Genomic DNA, 20,283 nt, shown 5'->3' with positions numbered 1-20,283 from the left:
TCCTGGGTGGTTTGCACGGGTGACCAACAGGACGGGAATGTCAAGAAGCCCAGGCCTTGCGCTCTCTCGGCCCCCCGGTAACGTTGCAGGATGCTTCTTGGTCGGCGGTGGCTGCAGAAGCTCGGTGGAAAGGCACTGCCTTTCCCCACGTGCTTAGGCACAGCTCTGCCACCCCCTGTCAGAGTCCTGGGGCAAGTGTGTGGGCACCCGCGCTCGCTCTCTACCTGCTTCCCTATGGGCCCGGCCTCTCTTTCAGAATGAAATTTCCAGTTCACCCCACTCCTGATTTGGCCTCCTCCCCCAGGTCCAGCTGGATCTGGCCCTTGCTGGCATCGTGGTTGGCAGCTGGGACTAGAGGGCACGCACAGAACAGAGTGATATATTTGTCTATAGTAACATCTTGTCTATAGGAACGTCCTGGAGGTTAAAAATGACGAGAGAATGTTGGCTTTAGGCTTGTGTTTATTTCATAGTTTCATAGACATCAGGGCTGGAAGGGACCTCGGGAGACCATCGAGTCCAGCCCCCTGCCCAAAGGGGATCCCAGCAAGATAAGCATCCAATGTACTCTTGAAGGTGTTCAGTGTAGGTGCTTGAACCACCTCCGGTGGCAGGCTGTTCCAGACCTTGGGGGCTCGGACAGTAAAGAAATTCTTCCGTATGTCCAGCCTGAAACAGTCTTGCAGGAGTTTGTGACCGTTTGACCTCGTCATCCCTTGGGGCGCTCTGGTGAACAGATGTTCCCCCAGATCCTGGTGGTCACCCCTGATAAACTTGTAGGTGGCCATCAGATCACCCTTGAGCCTGCGCTTTTCCAGGCTAAAGAGTCCCATGGCTCTCAGCCTGTCATCGTAAGATCTGATTTCCTGACCTCTGATCATGCGCGTGGCTTTCCTGATCACGTGTCTCACTCAAATCAGGTCAAGGAAGCTTTGCTGGATCAGAGAACCAGGGATGGGCAAGGCCGTCCCTCCACACCTGCCTCCCCGCCAATCTAGGCTTCACTCATCCCTGTTCTCTCACAGAGCTTCTGCTTTTTCCCTGAACTGGACAGAAGTGCGTGACCGGCTGCAGTCTGTCCAAATGAGGCTGTGTGCCCTACCAGCCTTTTCCCTTCCTTGATCTGTCTCCTGGCGCTGGGCTGTGCTGGGGGAAGGCAGGCGAGTGCACGGCGCTGGAGGCTTCATAATCGCGGCACTGCTTCGTTCTGCTGGCTGCAGATCTACCAGTGGCAGTGGCAGCCTGCGCAGCAATGCCTCTTGGTGCTGGTTAGGTTTGGCTTGTCCGGGAGGATCAAAGCCACCAGCAGCTCCGTGCCTCCCATGCTATTTCCACTGTGATAAACCTGAAGTCTGTTCTTCTGCCCCTTTTCCTCGTTCTGAAGGGCATGTGGGGAGCAGGGACCGGGGGAATTGTTGCTGGCTTAGCTGGGGCATGAATTCCCCAAATACTTGGTAAAGCAGTGAAGCCCTGAGTCAGATCTGGGGGGACCCAGTTGATGCAGGGAAAAATAAAACCTGCTTCTCTTACAGCAGTTCCATTGTTGGTGTACTAGCCCCAAGCTTCGGGGCAGGTAATCTGCAGGCCAGAGGTATGAGGAACCAGTTGCGCACAGCTGGGCCTGGGACGCCCATTTCTCTGCCCTGCACTGTACCACTGATCCCCCTCCCTAGCCCTTCCTCCTCTCTCCACCTGCCCCTCCAGCAACCTCTGCTTACTGTTGCTGCCGAATTTGGCACTCCATGCTTTGGGCATGGGATCCCACGGCTGAGGTGGCAGCCACAGCTGGGCACATCAGCAAGGAGTAGTGCCTCACGGCAGCGCCCAGCTCACAAGTGGCTGGCCTGCCACTCTCGAAGGCTGCTGGCCCCTGCTCTAGCTGTCTGGCGGGTGGGTCTGAAATGTGCCAGGAGAGCTGAGCGTAAGAAGACGTACCTACCTGCACACTATGGGAGTTGGCAGTAATGTACCTAGGCTGCGGGGGGCGTCACTGGAAGCTGCCCCATGTGTGCCCACTGTCCCGGGCGCCTGGCCGTATCATTTCACCTCTGGGAGTTGCTGTTTGGGCTACAGCATGAAACGCGGCACCTGTTTCATAGATGAAAAAGAAGGCTGTGCTGAGTAGCTGCCACCTGAGGCCGGCTCAGGGGAGAGATGCACAGCAGGCTACGGGAGCATGTGCATCACCTCTCGGAGCTGCGGCACGGATGGAGTAGCTCTCAGCCGGACACTTGCTTCTCTCCTCCATCTTGGGGCCGGCTTCGCAACGCACCGTTTTATCTGGGGCAGCAAGAGCTCGTGGTATCACTTTGTGCCTGCTGTTCTGTAGGGAAGGGGAAATCAGTGCACCAGCTAATGATCCAGCACATTGGCTCCGCCGGCAGCCTGCTGGTGGAAGAATGTTTTAATACAGCGATTGCTGTCCCAGAGGCAGTTAATTGAGTTAAGCAATTTTCCTTAGAGTGCAGAAGCCGGAGGAGTTTGTAAACGAACGCAGTGGCTCAGTGGTGGTCCCGTTATCTCCCTTCGTTTCGAAAGGTCAGAGCCACCATAAGAAACCCGATGACAATGCAAAGTGGTTAGCCCCCTTGCAAAGAGCTGGGCTCCACTCCCGCACAGTCCAGCTGTGCTAATGGGCCCGTCTGCCTCTCATTACCACGTGCAGCGAGATCAGAGCTAATGCATCCCCGCTTGATGCATAAATATCCCTGCTATTTCCTTCAAAGCACGCTGCCTGTCTAATCTAGAGTGCGCAGAGTGTATCGGGGTCGCCAGACCTGGCGCAGGTTGGGGCCATGCCCACGATTTAGCTGGAAGCAGGAGGGCTGCAGCTAGTTGCATTGCAGTGGAGCGTAAATGCTGCCACCCCCTCTTGGGAGCAGAAGCAATGCCTCCCATCCCGACCGGCAGCCGGTCCTCTCCATCAGAGCAGCCTTCACATCGGATGAAGGGGTCCCAGCACCTGCTGAGGCTGCAGCCCGGTGTTTCTGAGGTCAGCCCCATTTTCTTAGCTTAGCTCATAAACCTCCCTGAGAAATCCTTGCCCAACACGTGTCCGTGCAGCTCTGCATTTGTTCTGCCACTCATCGAAGCATGGGACTCATTTTCCCCCCTTAAAGAAAGTTGGCAGAAGCTGCACGTGGGATCGGAAAGCTCTTAGCAGATCCCTTCTTGGAGTCGAGGAAAACAGCTTTCCCGATCTCACCATAGCCTCCTGCTGGACACCGGGCCGCACTGCAAAACGGTCCTCGCAGCTCTGTAATAACTCGGCTCAGGAGGAAGAATCTGTCACCTTTCCCTCTGCGGTTTCTTCTCGGCTCTAAGGCACCGGAGGAACGAGACGGAGCCGGGAAGGCTTTCAGAGAAAGAGGCTCATGGGAACGACAGCTGCTGATGGAGAACACTCATTTCTTTAGTGTCTGAGGGGAACCGCAATGGCTTTGGTGGAGGGATGTGTGTGTGGGTGGGTTTGGAGGGGGCAACCGTTCTGACCCAGGCATTTCAGAGGAACCACAAACACTTTATAGTAACAAAGGGTGGAAAAAGCGAGCACTTTTCTGCAACGCATGTGACTGTGCCCTGAGGTTTGGAGCCCCGCGCTCCGTTCCAGGCCACAGTGTTTGCGTGTCAGGCTCGGGGAGCTTGCTCGCTCCCAGAAGCCTTTCACGAAGTTGCTGTAGCAACTGAGAACGCCGCCTAAACTTGCTTTTCTTTTCTCCCTCCCTGCTTTTTCCCCCTCTGCAGCTGAAGCTCTCGTTTACCTTGGACAAGGAGAGTGGGATGCCTCAAGGCTGTTATGTCTATCAGTACCAGGACAGCAACAAGTAAGTCCCACGGATGATGGTGCTCAGGGCAGATAGGCACGGTGCAACAAGAGGGAAATATTGCGGGTACCGTGCCCCCCTTCCCACCCGCTGGCAGTGGGGTCGGCCTGCTTGTGATGCCGAGGTGTCAGTTCAGCAAGTTTTTGCCTCAGGCGCGAGAGCTGGGAGTAGCTGGTCAAGGACCCCCTGAGCCCAACAGCACTGGGCAAGCAAAGAGAGAGGCCTGGGGCCAACGTCAGAAGCACCCAGCGCCCACTCGGTGTCCCCGCACCCTTTGAAACACTGGCTGTTTTGCTTCGTTACCCAAGTGGCAGCTTTTCAAGCACTTTTGACTTGTGCTTTGCAAACCAGGGGCATCTGCCTCTAAAAACCCCAGGGTGCATTGCACTGGGCTGCGTCCAACGGCGTGGAGTCAAATCTGTCTGCTATCCCATTCTCTCTGGGCTCCAATGCACTTGGTGCTTTGTCCATTGGGATCTCATGGTCGTCCAAGAGCACCTCTGTACTCTGGATAAGGCCCCTTCTGAAAGCAAAGCTTTCCACGGGCAGGAGCTTGGACTCCTCCACTTCTAGATATTCCTGCCTGGTTTTACTAGCTGCTGCAGTGAGTTGGCACCCAAAATGTTTTTGTTTCAAATCACGTTCTCATTATCAAATTGACAGCAAGAGCACAGGGTAGTCCTGTGCTCACGCTGGATGACTTGTCAGGAATACCAGCGTGTCATAAATCCATAGTCTCTCACCTCCACCCACAAGCTAAGTTTCTTTTGCCAAATTTAGACCTTTAACCTAGAAAAGGAGGGCATGGGGAATTGCTTTCAGGAGCCCAGCCTACCTTAAGAGGATCTGGAGAACAATTCCAGCCCCTCAGAAATGTCTATTAAAACACAATCTCCCTTTCTTTTAAAGCTAGAAATTTTTGTTGTTGAGGAAGTTTGTTATTGAGGCTTTCCTGTCCTTCAGCAACAGTTTCATACCCTGTGCTCAGGCCTATGCCCCAAACAGCTCATCCCAGGTATAGTAAGTGCAAAGAGCCACTAGCAGTTACTCTGTTAAACAACAACAAAAAAAGAAACCCAGGGAAATGCACTGGTTAAATGCAAAAGGATCAAATCCGCTGGGAACAAATGTTTGTTTTCAAGCTTTTAAGAGGGAATTGTACATAATAGGCAGTGCGGAAAACACAGTTATTAGTCCTATTAGAATCGTTATGGATGTTTATAGTTCCAGCAGTCTAATTGTGTAACATCTAGCTTGAAGATCAGCAGCCTGTTCTCTGTCTCCCGTTGTCAATCCTTTCTCCATATGCTTTTTCGTGTACATGCATTTGTGTCGTTGCTTTAAGAAACATCTGGGAAGGACTTTTTACTTTAACATTTTATGCCAATAGCATTGCCACTTGCAAAGCTTTCGTGGTACATCCTTGACTAGCTGAGCAAGAAGCAAACTAGCTATAAAATATGGTGGCAACTCTCTCTTCACAGAGCTATGGTTCTGACCTGTATTCCTGGCCATGTTGGGCTTTGAGATGCTCAGGCCAAGTGTCAGCTGTGATCAGATTAAAGAAAACAAAAAAGTATCCTAGCCAGGACTAGTTGGATAGCAGCAAATGCAAGGCCTCGCATGGCTGAGTCAAACAAACCCAGGGAAAATATTTCTTCCAGTTCTCCCGGTTGGTACCAGGTTTGTTGCTTTCTGTTTTGTACTCTGCAGTTCATTTCCTCAGTCAAAAGGGCTGGGATTTAAGAAAGTCCTTGACAATCCATAACAAATGGGTTATATCGAGGGTTTGTGTGTGTTAAAGAGGTTTTTCCCCCTGAGCCCAATACATCCAGCCTGGGGGAGTAGGGAATACATGCAAAATGCATTGAAATGGGAGGTCGAGAGCAGTCTTTTAGCTTATGAACAAGCTTGCCTCCATGTGATGGGCCTGGCTGGCCTTTTTCAAACACAAACTTGGTTCCTTTCAGGGACTATAGAGTCACATGGGGGTTGGACTGGGATACCTGTGCATGCTCTGCTCCTTATTACAGGAGTTGGTTTTGCCCTGAATTAACAGAGTGAAGTGGACTGGCAGAGAATTCATCTCTGACACTGTTTCTTCCCTTACCCACGCAGTTGAGATGCAATGAAGAGCCCCTCATTCATGGACGCTTACCCCTTTTATTGGATGTAATTTCATTCAGAGTTCAGCACATTACCACGCCAGTCTCCATCGCAGTCTTCCCTTTGCAGACATCACAGTGCAGACTTTTAGGCACAGCTCTACACATGGCTAATGACCAAGCTACACTGGTATAGAAACATTTTATACTGGTATAACTGCCTTGCCATTAGGCAAGCTGTGTTGCTTTAACCACACTCACAGCATGAGTTCAGTGGAGACTGTGTGTGTAAGAGGTGTCAGAGATGATTGCAAATCAGGAAAGAGATGCTGGCAGTATTGTGTGTGTCCATACAAGCATGTGAGTGATAGGTAATATGCATCTTCTGGCTAAGATTCAGATAAAGCACCTGCCATTGTGGGTTAGCAGCTGAGGATGGAACAAGTGAGGGGGTGAGGGCAATAGGTGTTTGCAGCAGGATAGCATAAGTAGTTCCCAAGATGGACAGTATAACTGGCCCTTCAGATATGACAGCCTTCAAAGCCTCGCTGCACCCTCCGCTGTGCATCCAGAGTTCTTAGGATCTTAGGACAGTTGGGCTGGAAGAGATCTCACAAGGCCCCTGCTCCAGGTGGGATCATCTCTGACTAAATCATCCCAGCCCAGTGTCTGTCCAACCTGGTCTTGAAAATTTCCAAGGATGGAGATTCCACTTCTCGAGTGCCTGTTGCACTGCCCGAGCACCCTCATAGTCAGAAAGTTACTCTTAATCTCCAGCATAAATTTCCTCTGCTGCATGTTGAGGCCATTGCTCCTAGTCCTGCCCCCACAGCCACAGAGAAAAGTCCATCTCCATCTTCTCCATAATCACCTTGCAGGTATTTGAAAACTGTTATCAAGTCTCCCTTAAGTCGTCTCTTCTCCAGTTCCCGAGTTCTTTCAGTCTGTCCTCACAAGTCACGCTGTCCACATCTCTGATTGTTTCTGTTGCTGTCGCTGGACTCGTCCCAATCGTCATACCTTTCTTGAAGCTTCGGGCTGAAAACTGGACACAGGACACCAGTGCTGAACAGAGCAGGAGGCTCACCTGACCTGACCTCCGTGCGTTCTCAAGGAGGATAGCTAATGGCTCTGAGCTGTGTGTGATGATTATGGGATGCAGTGATCATGGGCTCCAGGCATCAATGACCCTTCATCCAGGCATGAGTCCTGCTCTAGGATGGTGAACGCTGCCTAGAGAGGGTCACTTTGGCACAGTACGTAGTGGCTTTGTATTTGCCGAACAAAAGACTCCTATTTTTGGAATCTCCAGCTTTAACATGTAATTACCAAAGCAATTTGGTTTGAAGACCCTGGGGGTCTTCAAGCGAAGGCTGGATGTGTATCTAGCTGGGGTAATGTAGGCCCAGCACTCTTTCCTGCTTATGCAGGGGGTCGGACTCGATGATCTATTGAGGTCCCTTCCGACCCTAGCATCTATGAATCTATTACCTAGGCTGGAAGGGCAGGTGCTGTTCAGGATCTCGCAAGGGTGATGTACTGGAATGTGTTTCCCTTAAGATAATGTAATGTTCTGTTAATGAAACTTTGCCTCCTTGCTGCAGCTGCTACTTGGCTGTCATTGTTTTTGGCCCTGGAGATACAGATCCGTTGTTGCTTTCATTGCAAATCACCTCCATATTAGAAACAGCTTAAAGCATTGCCTACTTGTATGCAAAGTGTGGTAGGGAAAAGGGCACCCAAAATGCCTAGCAAGTTTATTCATAGCACCCTTCATCCTGAGGAATGCCCGGGTGCTCGGCAAGCTGTAACACGGACAGCAGGCACCTCTTCACGGGATGGTGGCAGCCAACTGGAGCAGGGTGCCCTGTGCAGGATTAGCAGGCAAGATCCCGGGGCCTTGGGAAGGCAGAGAGGTCTGGGATAAGCGCGAGCAGCAGACAAGGCTGCTGTGTTGGGTCCCTTCGTGCCATCCGCCTGGGGGGGCCACGTGGATCTTCACCGCCTGCCTTGGCAGGAACGACAGGCCAAATCGACCCGGGTCGAGCAGGGGTGGTAGCTCCGTGGAGTCCAGGGTTTCATAGCTGAGACTCGATCTCTGAAGCCTTCCCAGCTGGCTTTCTGGTTCATAAGCCTGGAACGTTTCTTCATCATATCAGCTCTGCTGTACGGAGCAAACCTCGGTTTGTCCAGAACGCAGTAGCTGGGTGTTTCCTGGGGGAACACTGTTTTCACGTTGGGAAGCCTGACCCCCGCCCATCATTGTTTCTGATTGCTAGCCCAGATTGGCCCCAGGCCTCCTTACACGGCATCTTCCTTGTCCCCCAGCTTGCCCACCATGAGCACCTTTCTCCACTTTGTGACCTCAAATGCTTCCCCCCGCCCGCAGCGCTGAGAGCCCAGCCCCTCAATAGGGAGATGGACCGGCTTCAAAGCCCAGCGCCCTGTGACCCTTTCTGAGGGTGGCACTGGACCAGCCACCGCAGCACTCAGGCAGGCAGTGGTGAGTGGTGGTTTCAGCTGTGTCAAGAGATGGATCGGCAGCCTGAAGGACCGATCATTGGAAATTTTCTTGGGCTTCTTCTTTGTCAAGACTTGTCCTCAAAGCAAGAACAGTCTGAGGCCAAAGATGATCTGGCTTGCTGCCTATTCTTGGGGTAAAATCAGATGCCTGGCCTTTTGTGTCGGCTGTAATCAGGAGAGAGACCAGGTTTGTGTCTTCTCTCTCCACACCCTGGGTTTCTGAGCCCTTGTGCACAGTAAGTCCATCTCCCTAATCGCTTTCCCTCCCTCTGAAGTCCCTCCAGCTGGCCCATCTTTCCAAGAAGGAGAGCGATATTCCAGGTCTTCTGTTACCCAAGGAGGAGAGTTGCTGTCAGTCTCTGACAAGATGCCTCCCATCAATGTGCTTCGCTTCCAGATCATGCCACTGGCTCTTACTGGGGTGCTGTCCACCAGCACAGCCTTTCAGCAGGGTGCTGGTTGCTGGGTCTCTCCCTGCCCTCGCAGGCGACTTTTCCTCTGATAATACCGACCTGCATTTTTCCAGCGAGTTTCATTAGAATTCCTCCCCGCGGTTTGGGTTGGTGTCAGAGTTGTGAGTTTGTGGTGGGGCCATGTGTGTTGTCTTTGGAGCTGCTTTCTGACCCCAGGAGAACAGGATCTTGCCTAGAAACACTTGAGGGACCCCATACTGAAGCAGTGAAAGCAGAGCGATCTTTTCTCGTGTTCAGGGATCCCAAAGAGATTTACAGATGCAGCTGACCTGCAGAGTCTACAGGGAACACAGTATCCCCCCCACCCCCAGGGAAATGCAGACAGCATTGAACATCTACTCAGGGCAGGAAGTGAGAATTGTCAGCAGCTGAAACAGAAAGCAATGATCCTTTCTACACACACAGCCCTGGTGCCCGGCATATTGTGATGGATCCTAACCAAATGCCAGTTCTGACACAGAAGCGTTCAGGGAAGCATGATTTATGAGGAAAGGCTGAAACAACTCAGGTTATCTAGTCTGGAGGCGAGAAAACTGAAGGGGGATTTGATATCAGTCTTCAAACACCTGAAGTGCAATTACAGGGAGGATGGAGATGGCCTTTTCTCTGTGGCTGCAGGGGACAGGGCTAGGAGCAATGGCCTCATGCTGCAGCAGGGGAAATTTAGGCTGAAGATTCAGAGGAACTTTCTGGGTGGTCAAACTACTTAGAGGTGGTGTGGTATCTCCAACCCTGGAGATTTTCAAGAGTAGGTTGAACAGACACTTTTCTGGGATGGTTTGAACAGGGGTGACCCTGCCTTGAGCAGGGGTTGGACTAGATGACCGTGTGAGGGTCCCTTCCAGCCCAACTTTCCTATGGTACTAAGTTTGTGTGTGCAACCTTTTCATAAGGTGAATAAGGGTTGGCTATCATGTCATGCCATTAGGAGAGCAAGCCTGGCACTGTAATCAAACTGTTTGAATGTGTCATTTGTCACTTAAGCATTATCTCGGTGCTCATATTGCTGCCATGCAGGACAGTCTTTGGCACGATGTCACCGAAGCTGCTGTTTCTAGTGCAGGATATCATTGCTTAGGATTTGTTCCTGTTTACTAGCCAGAAGTGATATGGCCACACCAGATAAACCTGCTGATGCAGCAGCCCTGACTATGACTAAGAGACCCTGGCAGGTGTGGGTCAGACGTGTTCAACTTCAGCACAGGCAAGTTGCTCTGCTGAGCTCAGCAGACAGAGTTTAGACATGTAGCATGGGTCACGATGCACGTATTTTGTGCAAGCAGCTACCATGCAGCTCCCTATGTGCAGCTCTCCAGGCCTGACCCCTGTATCACCTGCTGGCCTGTAGCCTAGTGAGGAAATGTTCCTAAGATTGTCACCTTTAAAGGAGATTATCTGACTCTCCTCGAAGTCTGCGATGTTCAGCAGACAGCAAATATGGCTCTTTCTCTTTCTTTGGGGATTTGGTTTGGGGCACTGAATAAGGGAGCAGTTTCTCGAATTCAACTTGAATTGAGAGTGCAAAGTTGGAAGCGCAGTTCTGTGATCCCAGCCCTGGCCTTTCTGCATATGAAGCCTTGTGCTGGACGTGGGTCGTGAAGGGGATGAGCTGAAACTTATTAAAGACCTGATTTGGATTTCAGAATCAAAATGTGCTGCGAGGCTGCAGCATTGCATCCTCCAGTCAGAGTAAGGCTAGATCTTTGCTTTGGCATTAATACTGGGGCTTGGCAGCCTAGGTTAGCCTCGCCCGCGTGAGTAAAGCCCACGTGCTGTTCTCCCTGGTGCCATGCCCCCTTCTGTGTCCCTCTGCAGGCATGTTTGGTGGCTCTTTGTGCTGCCGACAGCTCTGATTCTGCCCTGGTGAATTGGGAAATATCTCAGCTCTTCTCCTGGACACACAGACGGGCTTGTGGGAAAGCACTGGGGGTCCACGGGCGCTCGAGTGGCTTAGCCTGCGTGCTAGGAGGGAAGGTTACCCATTATTTGGAGTGACAGCAGCCTCTGGCCACAGCAGCTAAAACACCACCGTATGCAGGAGGAGGAGATGGTTAGCGGCTGCACCCGAGTCGGAGCCTGGGTTGACCCTGAGTGAAGACATGCCCAAGGGAAGGCGCTGGCCAAGCAGGAGGGAGGTGATTTTTCTTTTGACGCAGAGACCTGTTTGCCATCTAACTCAACTGGCACTAAGCTCCATCCAGACCAGCAGGTGACATGTTCCCCCCACCCGACAGGAGCAAACCTTTTGCCTGCACTGGCTGCTGGTAATTACCCCCGCATGTAGTGGACAGAGGTCAGACTGCCCTCCTGGCTTCTACACGGGTTCAGGGCATGGTAAATTGTCAAGGAGAATTAGTCTACATGGCACAGTGCACGAATCCTTGTGTGAAGGAGACACAAGCCCGGTTCCTGTATGGATGGCAAACAGGGCCCCTGGGATGCTAGCCACAGCAGGGGTCCCTGGCCCCTGAGATTTTGTCAGCAGCCAGTTGAGCTGAGATTTCTGTGCACAAAGGGGCCGTGGGGGAGTTTCCGCCCTGAGAAGCAGGCTCCTTGCAGGGACTTTGCCCACGGTAGCACTCGATTTCTCAAGTGTTCAGAACCAGAAACTTCCTGCCTCTGAGTTGTCCGGCTTTGTGTTTCTCCAGCGGTGCCGTTTCCCTGGCGGGACCCTTCCCTCATTGTAGCACCAGGCTGGCATGTAATGGGTGTAGATTTTCATGAAGCTGTAGGATCAGTTGCAATCTGCCCAGGACATGGGCACCATAAAGAGTCATGGTAGGGACAGAGACCAGGCAAATGCATTGCTCAGAAGTGTTGTACTCCCTCTGCCTCCATAGCGAGGAGATGTTAAAGAGCCCAAAAGAGCTGGCCGTAAGCCTGCTCTGCTAGTGCTGGGGTTAGATGTTGATGTTAGCCTACCGGTCCCCTGTGCTGCCAGCATCTCTCCCTTCACTAATGCTGGGATATCAGAGTAATAAAGTGCCAGTCTCATCCCTCCTCTTCCCACTCCAAATCAGTCTTGCTGCGGGCTCTTGTATGCCAGGAGGAACGATTGTGCTCTAATTGCATAGATGATGCAGCACGGTTTCTTCTGTGGCTACCCTAACCTGCTCCAAGCCCCTGCGTATTGAACCAGAGCTGTTTCCTCCTCAGTAGTTTGCAGAGCTCATCCTTCAGAGGCAGCCAGACCTTCTTATTAGCATTAGATGACCATGTCTCCAGTAGCAATAGGGAAGACAAAAAATAAAACTACGGCCAGAGATGGGGTACAGAAAAATGCCATCTCCGGCAGTAGTCACTGAAATTCAGTCTACGCTGGTGGTTCTCAGTCATTTTAGACTCAAGGCTATGCCCAGAAAATGCCATCTCTTTAGTTTTCAGTCATTTTTTGATTACAGAAAAATACTAGAGCAATTTTTCATTTGCAAAGAACTCAAAGCTCACAGCAGGACAGGAAGTTTTTAACGCTGTGGATTCCTATTTGAAATCTCTGGGTTTATCATGTGAATTATGTGTAGGTGGTTGCCCCAGGGTGCTGTGACAACCCGATTGAGAATCACTGGTCTGTGTAATCATTGCCTTGACCATCCCCTGGGAAGTCATAAAAAGCTTTTGAGCAGCACATGTAGGCTGTTGACCTTTCTGCACACCACCTGAGTTAGCGAGCTAGCTCTCTCAGCACCAGCATCCCTCATCCCTCATCTGCCTGCGCCACTCGTAAAAAGAAAGTGTTTTATTAAAGAGAGAGTCCAGCTTCCTACTTTCAACAGGCCCAGTGCACTAACCCCCAGGGCAGCTGGACACACAGATTTTCAGGATCAGAAGGGACCTCAGCAGATCATCGAGTCCGTCCCCCCTGCCCTGGGCAGGAAAGAGTGCTGAGCTCAGACGACCCCAGCCAGGTGTTTGTCCAGCCTCCTCTTAAAGGCCCCCAGGGTAGGGGAGAGCACCACCTCCCCTGGAAGCCCTGCCACATTTGGCTGGCTGGCTGCCAGCTCCCGGTTCAAAGGGCACTATCTGCAGTCATCTGCTCCAGTGTTTTGCACTGATTCACCAACTGCGGGTGGGAGTGTATTCACCCGGCACTGTGTGCTGAGCTGAGTTACTCTCATTTCCTCCCTGCCCTGGACCTTCAACAGGCTGCTGGTTGCTTCTGCTCACACTCTGCTCCTCCCGTTCCTTGACTGGGAGCCTAGAGAATCTATTTATTGACTATAACGTTAAGCCTATTGGATAAACCACCTCTTGCTGGTGAGGCTCCTTTAGCAGAGAGATTGTGTTGATATGCCAGGGGCCTGCGTCACAGCGTAAAGCCCAGCAGCAGCCTCACCTCAGTCATTTGCACCTCAAGTCCTTGTTCTCTGTGCCTTGGCGCCCTGTGGGCTTCCTGGCTGCCTGTTCCATTTAGCTGCACCTGGATGCATGGTTTATGATGGTCGAAGTGGACCTGGAGGAGTGGTGATTCCAGTGAGCTGCCAAAACACACGCTGCTTAGTGGGCAAGCCTTTTCACGAGCGAATTCTTGCTGCTTTCATTTATGCCCAGTGCTCCTTTGAGACCTCACGGACAGGGAAGCCTCTCTGCACTGCGAGACGTGAGCCAGCTGAGAACGTGAGGCTGTGCACGCGTATGCTCTGCTACTGCACGAATTAACATCAAGAGCTGGGGGAGACCTGGCTGCTAACCGACTCTGAGGGCATCGCAACTTCAACAACCGGCACCCTTGAAGTGGAGGAAAGAGAACAGAGGAAGGGAAAGGTGAGCAATGCCAGCCCATGGCCTGCTCTTCCCTGCAGAAAGACCTGCACATTCTGTGGATGGATCTGTGACTCCTAAGTTACCTCAAGACCCATCGATGAGCCATGGTAGAGATCATCCTCGATTCAAGGGACTGCCAACAATAACGATGACATCCTGCCTGCAGGTGCATGCTGGTGCAGGCCAAGTCCGCTGTACTTGCAACTGGCTTGGGCTACCGGGAGCACAGCTTCTAGTACAGAGCCCTTGTCAGTGGAGCGACAAGCTGTCCCAGCTCATGCACCCCACGCTGTGGCCTCTAGCATCAAGCCAGCCCCATCTCATAAAAACGAGATGGATCAACTCATCCCACGGCTCTGCACGAGATGCTTCCAGCCTTCTTGTGCTCCTGTCTGATAGGAAAGAGCGGTACCAAATGTCATGGTTGGAAAGGACCCCAGGGGTTGTCTAGCACAGTCCCCTACACAAAGGTACGATTTGCTGCTCCTAAGCCAAGCTTGTCCCAAGATCTGTGGCAGCCCCAAGCTCCCTTGAACTCAAATCGGGAAGAGGCATGGCCCTCTGAACGGGCCGGGTGCAGTGGCTGTGCATGTGGCTCTCTCTGGGCTCCGTTAACAGAACGCTAACGAGGGAGGCACTGTTTCTGCTTGACAGCTGAGCTATTGTAGCGAAGTATGATTTAATAGCAGAACTTGACTACAACATACGAACACAGCTGCGGCAGGCGCAGTGCAGGGTTTCATGAAGATTAGCTGTTAAATTGGCCAGTACAAAAATGTTATCAGGCAGAGAGCACAATCACTCATCTCCTGCTTCCGCGGCTCCTAAAAGAGACAGATTTGTTTAACGCCAAACAAGTCTTGTGAACAGCAGAGGCTTATATAAATGCCATGGCTCATGCTGTATATACTGCAGCATATTTCATTAGACAAGCTCTATTATGTTACACCATTTGGGGGCACTGGAAAAAATCTATTATACTGCATCCTTAAAACTAAAGCTATGAGGTCTCATCGATTGGAGGGGCAGGCCAACTTGAAAGCATCTCCATTCACTCGTTAGCAATTGCTTTTCTGGTGCTGCTTGTGTGCAGCTATAAACAAATCAAACCCATCAAGACTGGAAACTTTGGGAGCATGTTTCAGAATCATTTATCTAACTTCTACTGAAGCCTCTTCCAGCCAAGATAAATCAAAGCTGCCATTAATGCCTTCACCTTGTGAAATAAAGATTAAAGAGATGCTGTCAACTTGGAAACCGTATTCCAGCCTGTGATTTTTATCTTTTACTGTTACAAATTGCATGTGAGATCAGCAGAATTACGAGTAAAAGTGAAAGTCGCTGGGCAGAAAGTTCCCCAGCTTGCTCCTGGTGTGTATTTGATAGCACTGCGGGGCCTGATGTTTGGAGATTTAAGAAACCATTGCTCCCGTTAAAATTTGGAGGGCATTGAGTGTGCTGTGCCCATTGAAAATATTATTGCTTTCAAAGTATGGTCCAAACTGTCCTGTAGAGACAGCTTGAGTCTTCTACACGACAAGAGAGAAAATATTTGTAAAGGAGACAGAGAGAATGGGGACTGTAAAACCACAAGGATTACCCAGAGGAGTGAGGGCCCCAGGTGTATTGCCCAGGTGACCTTAATCCACTCATTCATTTAAAAGATGGGCCACATGAAAGTAGTTGACCTCACTCTGATGGGCACCTAGCACAGTTCTAGGGCGCAGCTGGAGTTGGCACAGGGAGCTGAAAATTTTTACAAATGTTTGAAAGATATAAGGGGCTTGAAGCTGGGAACTTTTTGGTGCATGTTCCTGGGGCCTTAGGTAGGATTTCAGCAGCTGTGGGAACACTCACAGTAAAGATCTGTTCATGAAGCTGGTCGTGAACGGTGGGAGTTCCCCAGACTCTGGTCCCACTAGTTTTTTGCCTCCAGGGTAGTCCTGAAGGAAACTTCTGCACATGTTTTAAAATTCTCCCAGCAGATGAAAGAGGAGAGTTAAAGGCAGGTGGAGAAGGGCACACCAACAAGGATGTCCATCTACTTGGCCCACGAGTGACCTACACTTGTGCTGGGGTTGGACAAGTCAACACAGCAGCAATACAATGTTCCCCAAGTCCCAGGCAAGAGACCTGGCTCTTACTAATGCCACTCTCTGAGAGAGAAGGCGGGGAGTGAATGGCATCCTTTGATCTTCACCAAGCACAGCCCAGGGATTTGCTCCATGTCGTCTTCTACAGTTGTCCCTCGCAGTCAAGGACAATTGTCTTATCGGTGGCTCCGAAGATGGCTGACGAGGCTGATCTGAGACCGACAGACTCTGTTGCAGCTCAGGCACGTGTTCCCGTGTTAGGTGGGTGACTCCTGATTCTTGATTTGGTCCACGATGCCCTGTTTCTGCTGCTTCTGCTTTTCCAACTCCTGTTGTCATCGTGAGGTTTCAAAGTAGTGAGATTCTTGCAGCAGACTCTTCCTTCATTTGGGGTGGTCCATTTGCTCCATGTAGGTAGCTGGTGGAGGTGCTTAGTTAGGGAACAGCTGCTTGTTCTCTGCAACTTGGGCTGCTACACGAGCCGTGGATGACTTGAGCCACTGCAAATAGGGCAGAGCACAGACCTGGTGTGCACACACACAGCCGAGGTAACTGTGACAAGAGGAAACAAGATGAAGCCTCCTAGGTACCCAAGTCAGATTTGCTCTTTCTACCAGCTTCTCTGTCTCCTTGCACTGGGAGATTCGTGGTTTTTTGTGGGGGGTTTTCAAGGGCTTATTGCCATTCACAAAGGTTTGATTAGGGAAACTGCAGCCATATCATGCAACTGGGAGGGCAAGTGATGCCCCACCAAGTGTTGGGATCCCAGACACAACTGCAGGGCAAGCTGTGTCTGCTTTTAAAGACATGCTTTGGATCAGTGGAAATTGCAGACACTTTCAGGAAGACTATTCGTAGTGGAAGAACCAGAGAGGCTGAATTCAAGGAATGGTTTGTGTGCAACTGAGTTCCAGCCAGCTGAAAAAGCCAGGGGTGCTTTCGGGGTGGCTTGTGGTGTGTATAAGAGTCTAGTTGTTGTAGGTCACCAGCCGGTAGCCATTCTGTCCTGCAGCTGTCCTTCAAGTAGCTCCAAGGTGCTTTACTGTGACTGTTTGCCTAAACAAGAGGAAGTATCCTCCCAAGCCTCAGAAGGAAAGATAAAGGCCTCCAGGATGTCTGATGGGAACCACCTCTCCTTCCTCTTTGCTGCAGTTTGGGGACTCTTGTAAGATAATAGCTGCTCTCTGGTGATTTCCTTTTCGGCCTGTATCTGGAGGTAGAATCAGTCAGAGGTCAGCAGCCATGTGGGCAAAGCCCAGCGCCCTTGGGCATGGTCCGTCTTGTCTGTCGTGGCTGAGACCAGGCGTTAAACTTGCTGAGAAGCTTGAAATCTCAGTTTAAGGGCCCTGCTACATGTTCAGATGTAAGCTAGGTAAAAACCAGCTATAAAGTTGTTACACATTTTCAAGCACTAACTTTGTGGCTGTTTGGCTCCTTTCTAGCTGGAATAGTCATTTTGATGGTGAGATAATTACTTTGCTCATGCGGCTGGTCTAAACGTATTGTGTGATTAACCAGCTAATTGTAGTATAATTACTTTGCACATGTCTCTGGTCTAAATTAATTGACCAGTTAATTGTGTAATGCATGTAATGTGTAGGGGTGGGTGCCTTTTTGGCCCATTGCCACAAGGTGCATGCTATGTATATAGCTGCTGACCAGCAGCTTCTCCTTGCTGCTTCAAAATACCTGGAGAGAGCTCTTGCTGGGCCCTAATCAGGTTGTCTGACCTCTTCTGGCTCTCGCTGCACGGGGGTCATTTTAAAGCTGCTCAACAGAGAGCCAGGAGTAGGGAGGAGGGGAGGGATCCAGGCACACATGTATCCCGCACGCAGGTGTGCCCCCTTATGTGACCCGAGGCAGAGGCAGACACAGTAAGGTAAGTGAGCAGAGGGACCGGACACAGCTGAGACCAATCTGGAGGGAAAGCCCCCCAGATCCCTCTTAGCTGAGCCGGTTGTCCCAGAAAATGGGAATGAGATCACTGATTTCCGAGTACAGAAGCACAGCATTGCACAGCGTCGACTGAAACACCGAGCTGACAAACCAAGTGCTTAATTTTTATGCGGAGGGCTGTGTTCATAGAGCAGTGGGGCTGGAAGGGATCTCCAGAGGTCGTCTTACCCCTGCCTGAGGCAGGATCAGCCCTGTCCAAACCATGCCATACACCCATAATCTAAACTCCACATAAGACTACTGTCAACCCTGACACCACACAGCAAGCATTTTTATAATGAGCTTGGATGGTTTAGAAAGCAGCAGAAGAACGTGGGTGAAAGGCAGCTGTATCAAGATGAGCCCAGAGTTGCCCAAGTTGCTTATATTCCAGCGCCTGTCCTCATGTCACCAAGCAATGTCAGTGCTTCTGAGCTATACCTGATCACCAGTATTGCCAGCTGTGAGATTTTCCACAACCGGAGCCAGACCCGGAGACAGACATGGGCAAACTGGGTGCCTGGACAGGGAAAAAAACTATAATTGCAAAAAAAAGTTTTAGTATTGTGCATATATGTATACGTCATCCCCCATTGTCTGATTATTATTATCATTATCTCTGGTGAAGGGGGGGCCCGATACTAAAAGCTTTCCCAGGGCCACCAGGAGTCTAGGTACGGCACAGACCAGCACAGGAGAATCCTGTTGCAGGAGAGATGGCTTTGATACCAGCAGAATAAGAAAAAGCAATGCCTTTCGCCTACTACGATGCCTCTCCGCACTCATAGCTTAGACATACAGTAAGATGTACGCATTGAACTGCCAGCAGGTCTGGATACAGACAGTCATTTTTGTAGGTGATTTACTAAGTGTCCATGAGTGGCAGATAAAGGGGCTCTAGGAAGGGGACTCTTCGTATACTGGCTCTTCACTTCAGAGAGCTACACTGTCCTCCAGCGCATGGTAGTGTTTGAAGACAGTCAACAGGAGAGAGGAGAGGAGCCTGACTGATCAGACCTGTATGCTGTCGCTACTGTGAAAACCTTGTCTGGCATGGGATGAGTACAGCCATTACAGCAATCTCTCTATTCCAGGCTGAGAGACTGGAGGGAAAAAAATCTGTTGCATTTTTGTGACTGGCTCTAAACTAACATCAACTCCCCCCCCTTCCCAAAAAATGGAAAATTGCATGGGAAAGCAACAGTTATGGCCTTTAAATCTTTCCACAGTTCAGTTCCAGCTCCACTTTCTTACTCAGCAGCCCAAGTCTTAACAGGATCTCTGGTTGAGATTCACAGAGCATTAAATACTGCATCGAAACTTCCACGGGGGAAAAAACCAATGTAATTGCAGTGTGGTTGCACTGCTTATCTCCCAACGTTCAGCTAAGGCTTGGGCATCTCCTGAGCTGTTTCCTGCTCTAAATGTGTGATTCTCCCAGCAGAATTCACTGTATTACAGTGCAAGGTCAAATTAAAAATGCTCTCACAGTGCCATTCTGTTTAACAGGAGGGTGCCAGCCCTCCCATCGAAATGACTAGAAACTGTTCACATTTGCGTGCAGGGCGTGAGTGAGTTCTGTGAACTAGTTGCATTTAAAAGCTGCATTTGAAAAAAAAAAAAATTGACATGGCTGGAAAGGCAGCTTTGTGCAGGAAAGCAGAGTTGGGTACCCTGGTGATTGTCACCCAGCCACAGGCATCTGCAGAGCACGTTGCACCATTAGTGAGGGAGTGAAGTTTCCATTGAGACTCTTTGTTGCTGGGAAGGTCGAAGTAATGAGTTGGGACTCATCAGACCGCCTTGTATCAGGCTCCAGGAGACGTGTGCCAGGTGCCTCTACAAGCAGTATCCTTTGATTGGCCTCTGTAGGCGACCACTCGGGGGTCTAGGCACCCGGAGCAAGAGCCTTCTGGAAAGTAGCATCCGCTGGGGCCAGGCAGGCTTCTCTTTCCATCCTGGAAGCTTCCCGTGGCTTCAGATGGGGAATGCTCCCCTCCCCTTGGGTTCCCCCTAATCTGCGGTGTTCCAGAGTGCACAGACCACACATGGATGCTTGTCCAACCAGGTCTCTCTCCCTCTCTGTACTCTGGAAATAATGCGCCCAGGCAGCTTCAGTTATGCTTTCTGACGAAAGAGGACGTTTCCATCTGGTTCTGAGCAGAGTTGGCTGGAGTGGAAATCCAGCCTTGCAGAATCAGGTACGTGAGGACCCAGCAGCTGCAGATCTAACAGGCAAAGAGCTGATGTCTGGATCGTGAGCTCCCATAAGACAAGGGAGACCTGTTCCAGACCCGAGTTCTTTTGACCTCGACATCTCTCAGTGGTGCCAGGATCCATCCGAGGTCCCAGCAAGGATGGTCATCTTGGGCTTGGCATTCTCAAATATGACAGCAAAAGCTCGTGCTTGGTATTCTTTTCTCCAGAGGATTTAAGAGGCATGTGACCAGGGTTCTGCAGAGAAGATAGCTCTTTAAATCCTGTTTGAACTAAGTTCTGACACCCCCTGGGCTTGAAAGCCTGAATGGACCTGTGTGCCCCTAAGATACGAGGGCATTTTATTAGATCG

The 20,283-nt window shown here is 50.8% G+C and overlaps 1 protein-coding gene across 2 annotated transcripts in view; it reads left to right on the top strand.

Moving 5' to 3' along the window:
- Positions 1-20,283, top strand: part of DIS3L2 (DIS3 like 3'-5' exoribonuclease 2) — a 225,168-nt gene that overhangs the window by 175,052 nt on the left and 29,833 nt on the right. For both annotated transcript variants that reach the window (XM_090050664.1, XM_090050665.1), the window contains one exon: positions 3,745-3,824. In XM_090050664.1, coding sequence (XP_089906790.1) covers positions 3,745-3,824 — 80 coding nt within the window. The remainder of the gene's footprint in view (positions 1-3,744; positions 3,825-20,283) is intronic.

The sequence above is a fragment of the Crocodylus siamensis genome, chromosome 6 (genome assembly GCF_052110815.1).
Source record: "Crocodylus siamensis isolate JL-2025a chromosome 6, ASM5211081v1, whole genome shotgun sequence".
Lineage (NCBI taxonomy): Eukaryota > Metazoa > Chordata > Crocodylia > Crocodylidae > Crocodylus > Crocodylus siamensis.
The sequence above is the reverse complement of the archived record's forward strand: the minus strand, read 5'-3'. Positions and strand labels throughout refer to the sequence as shown.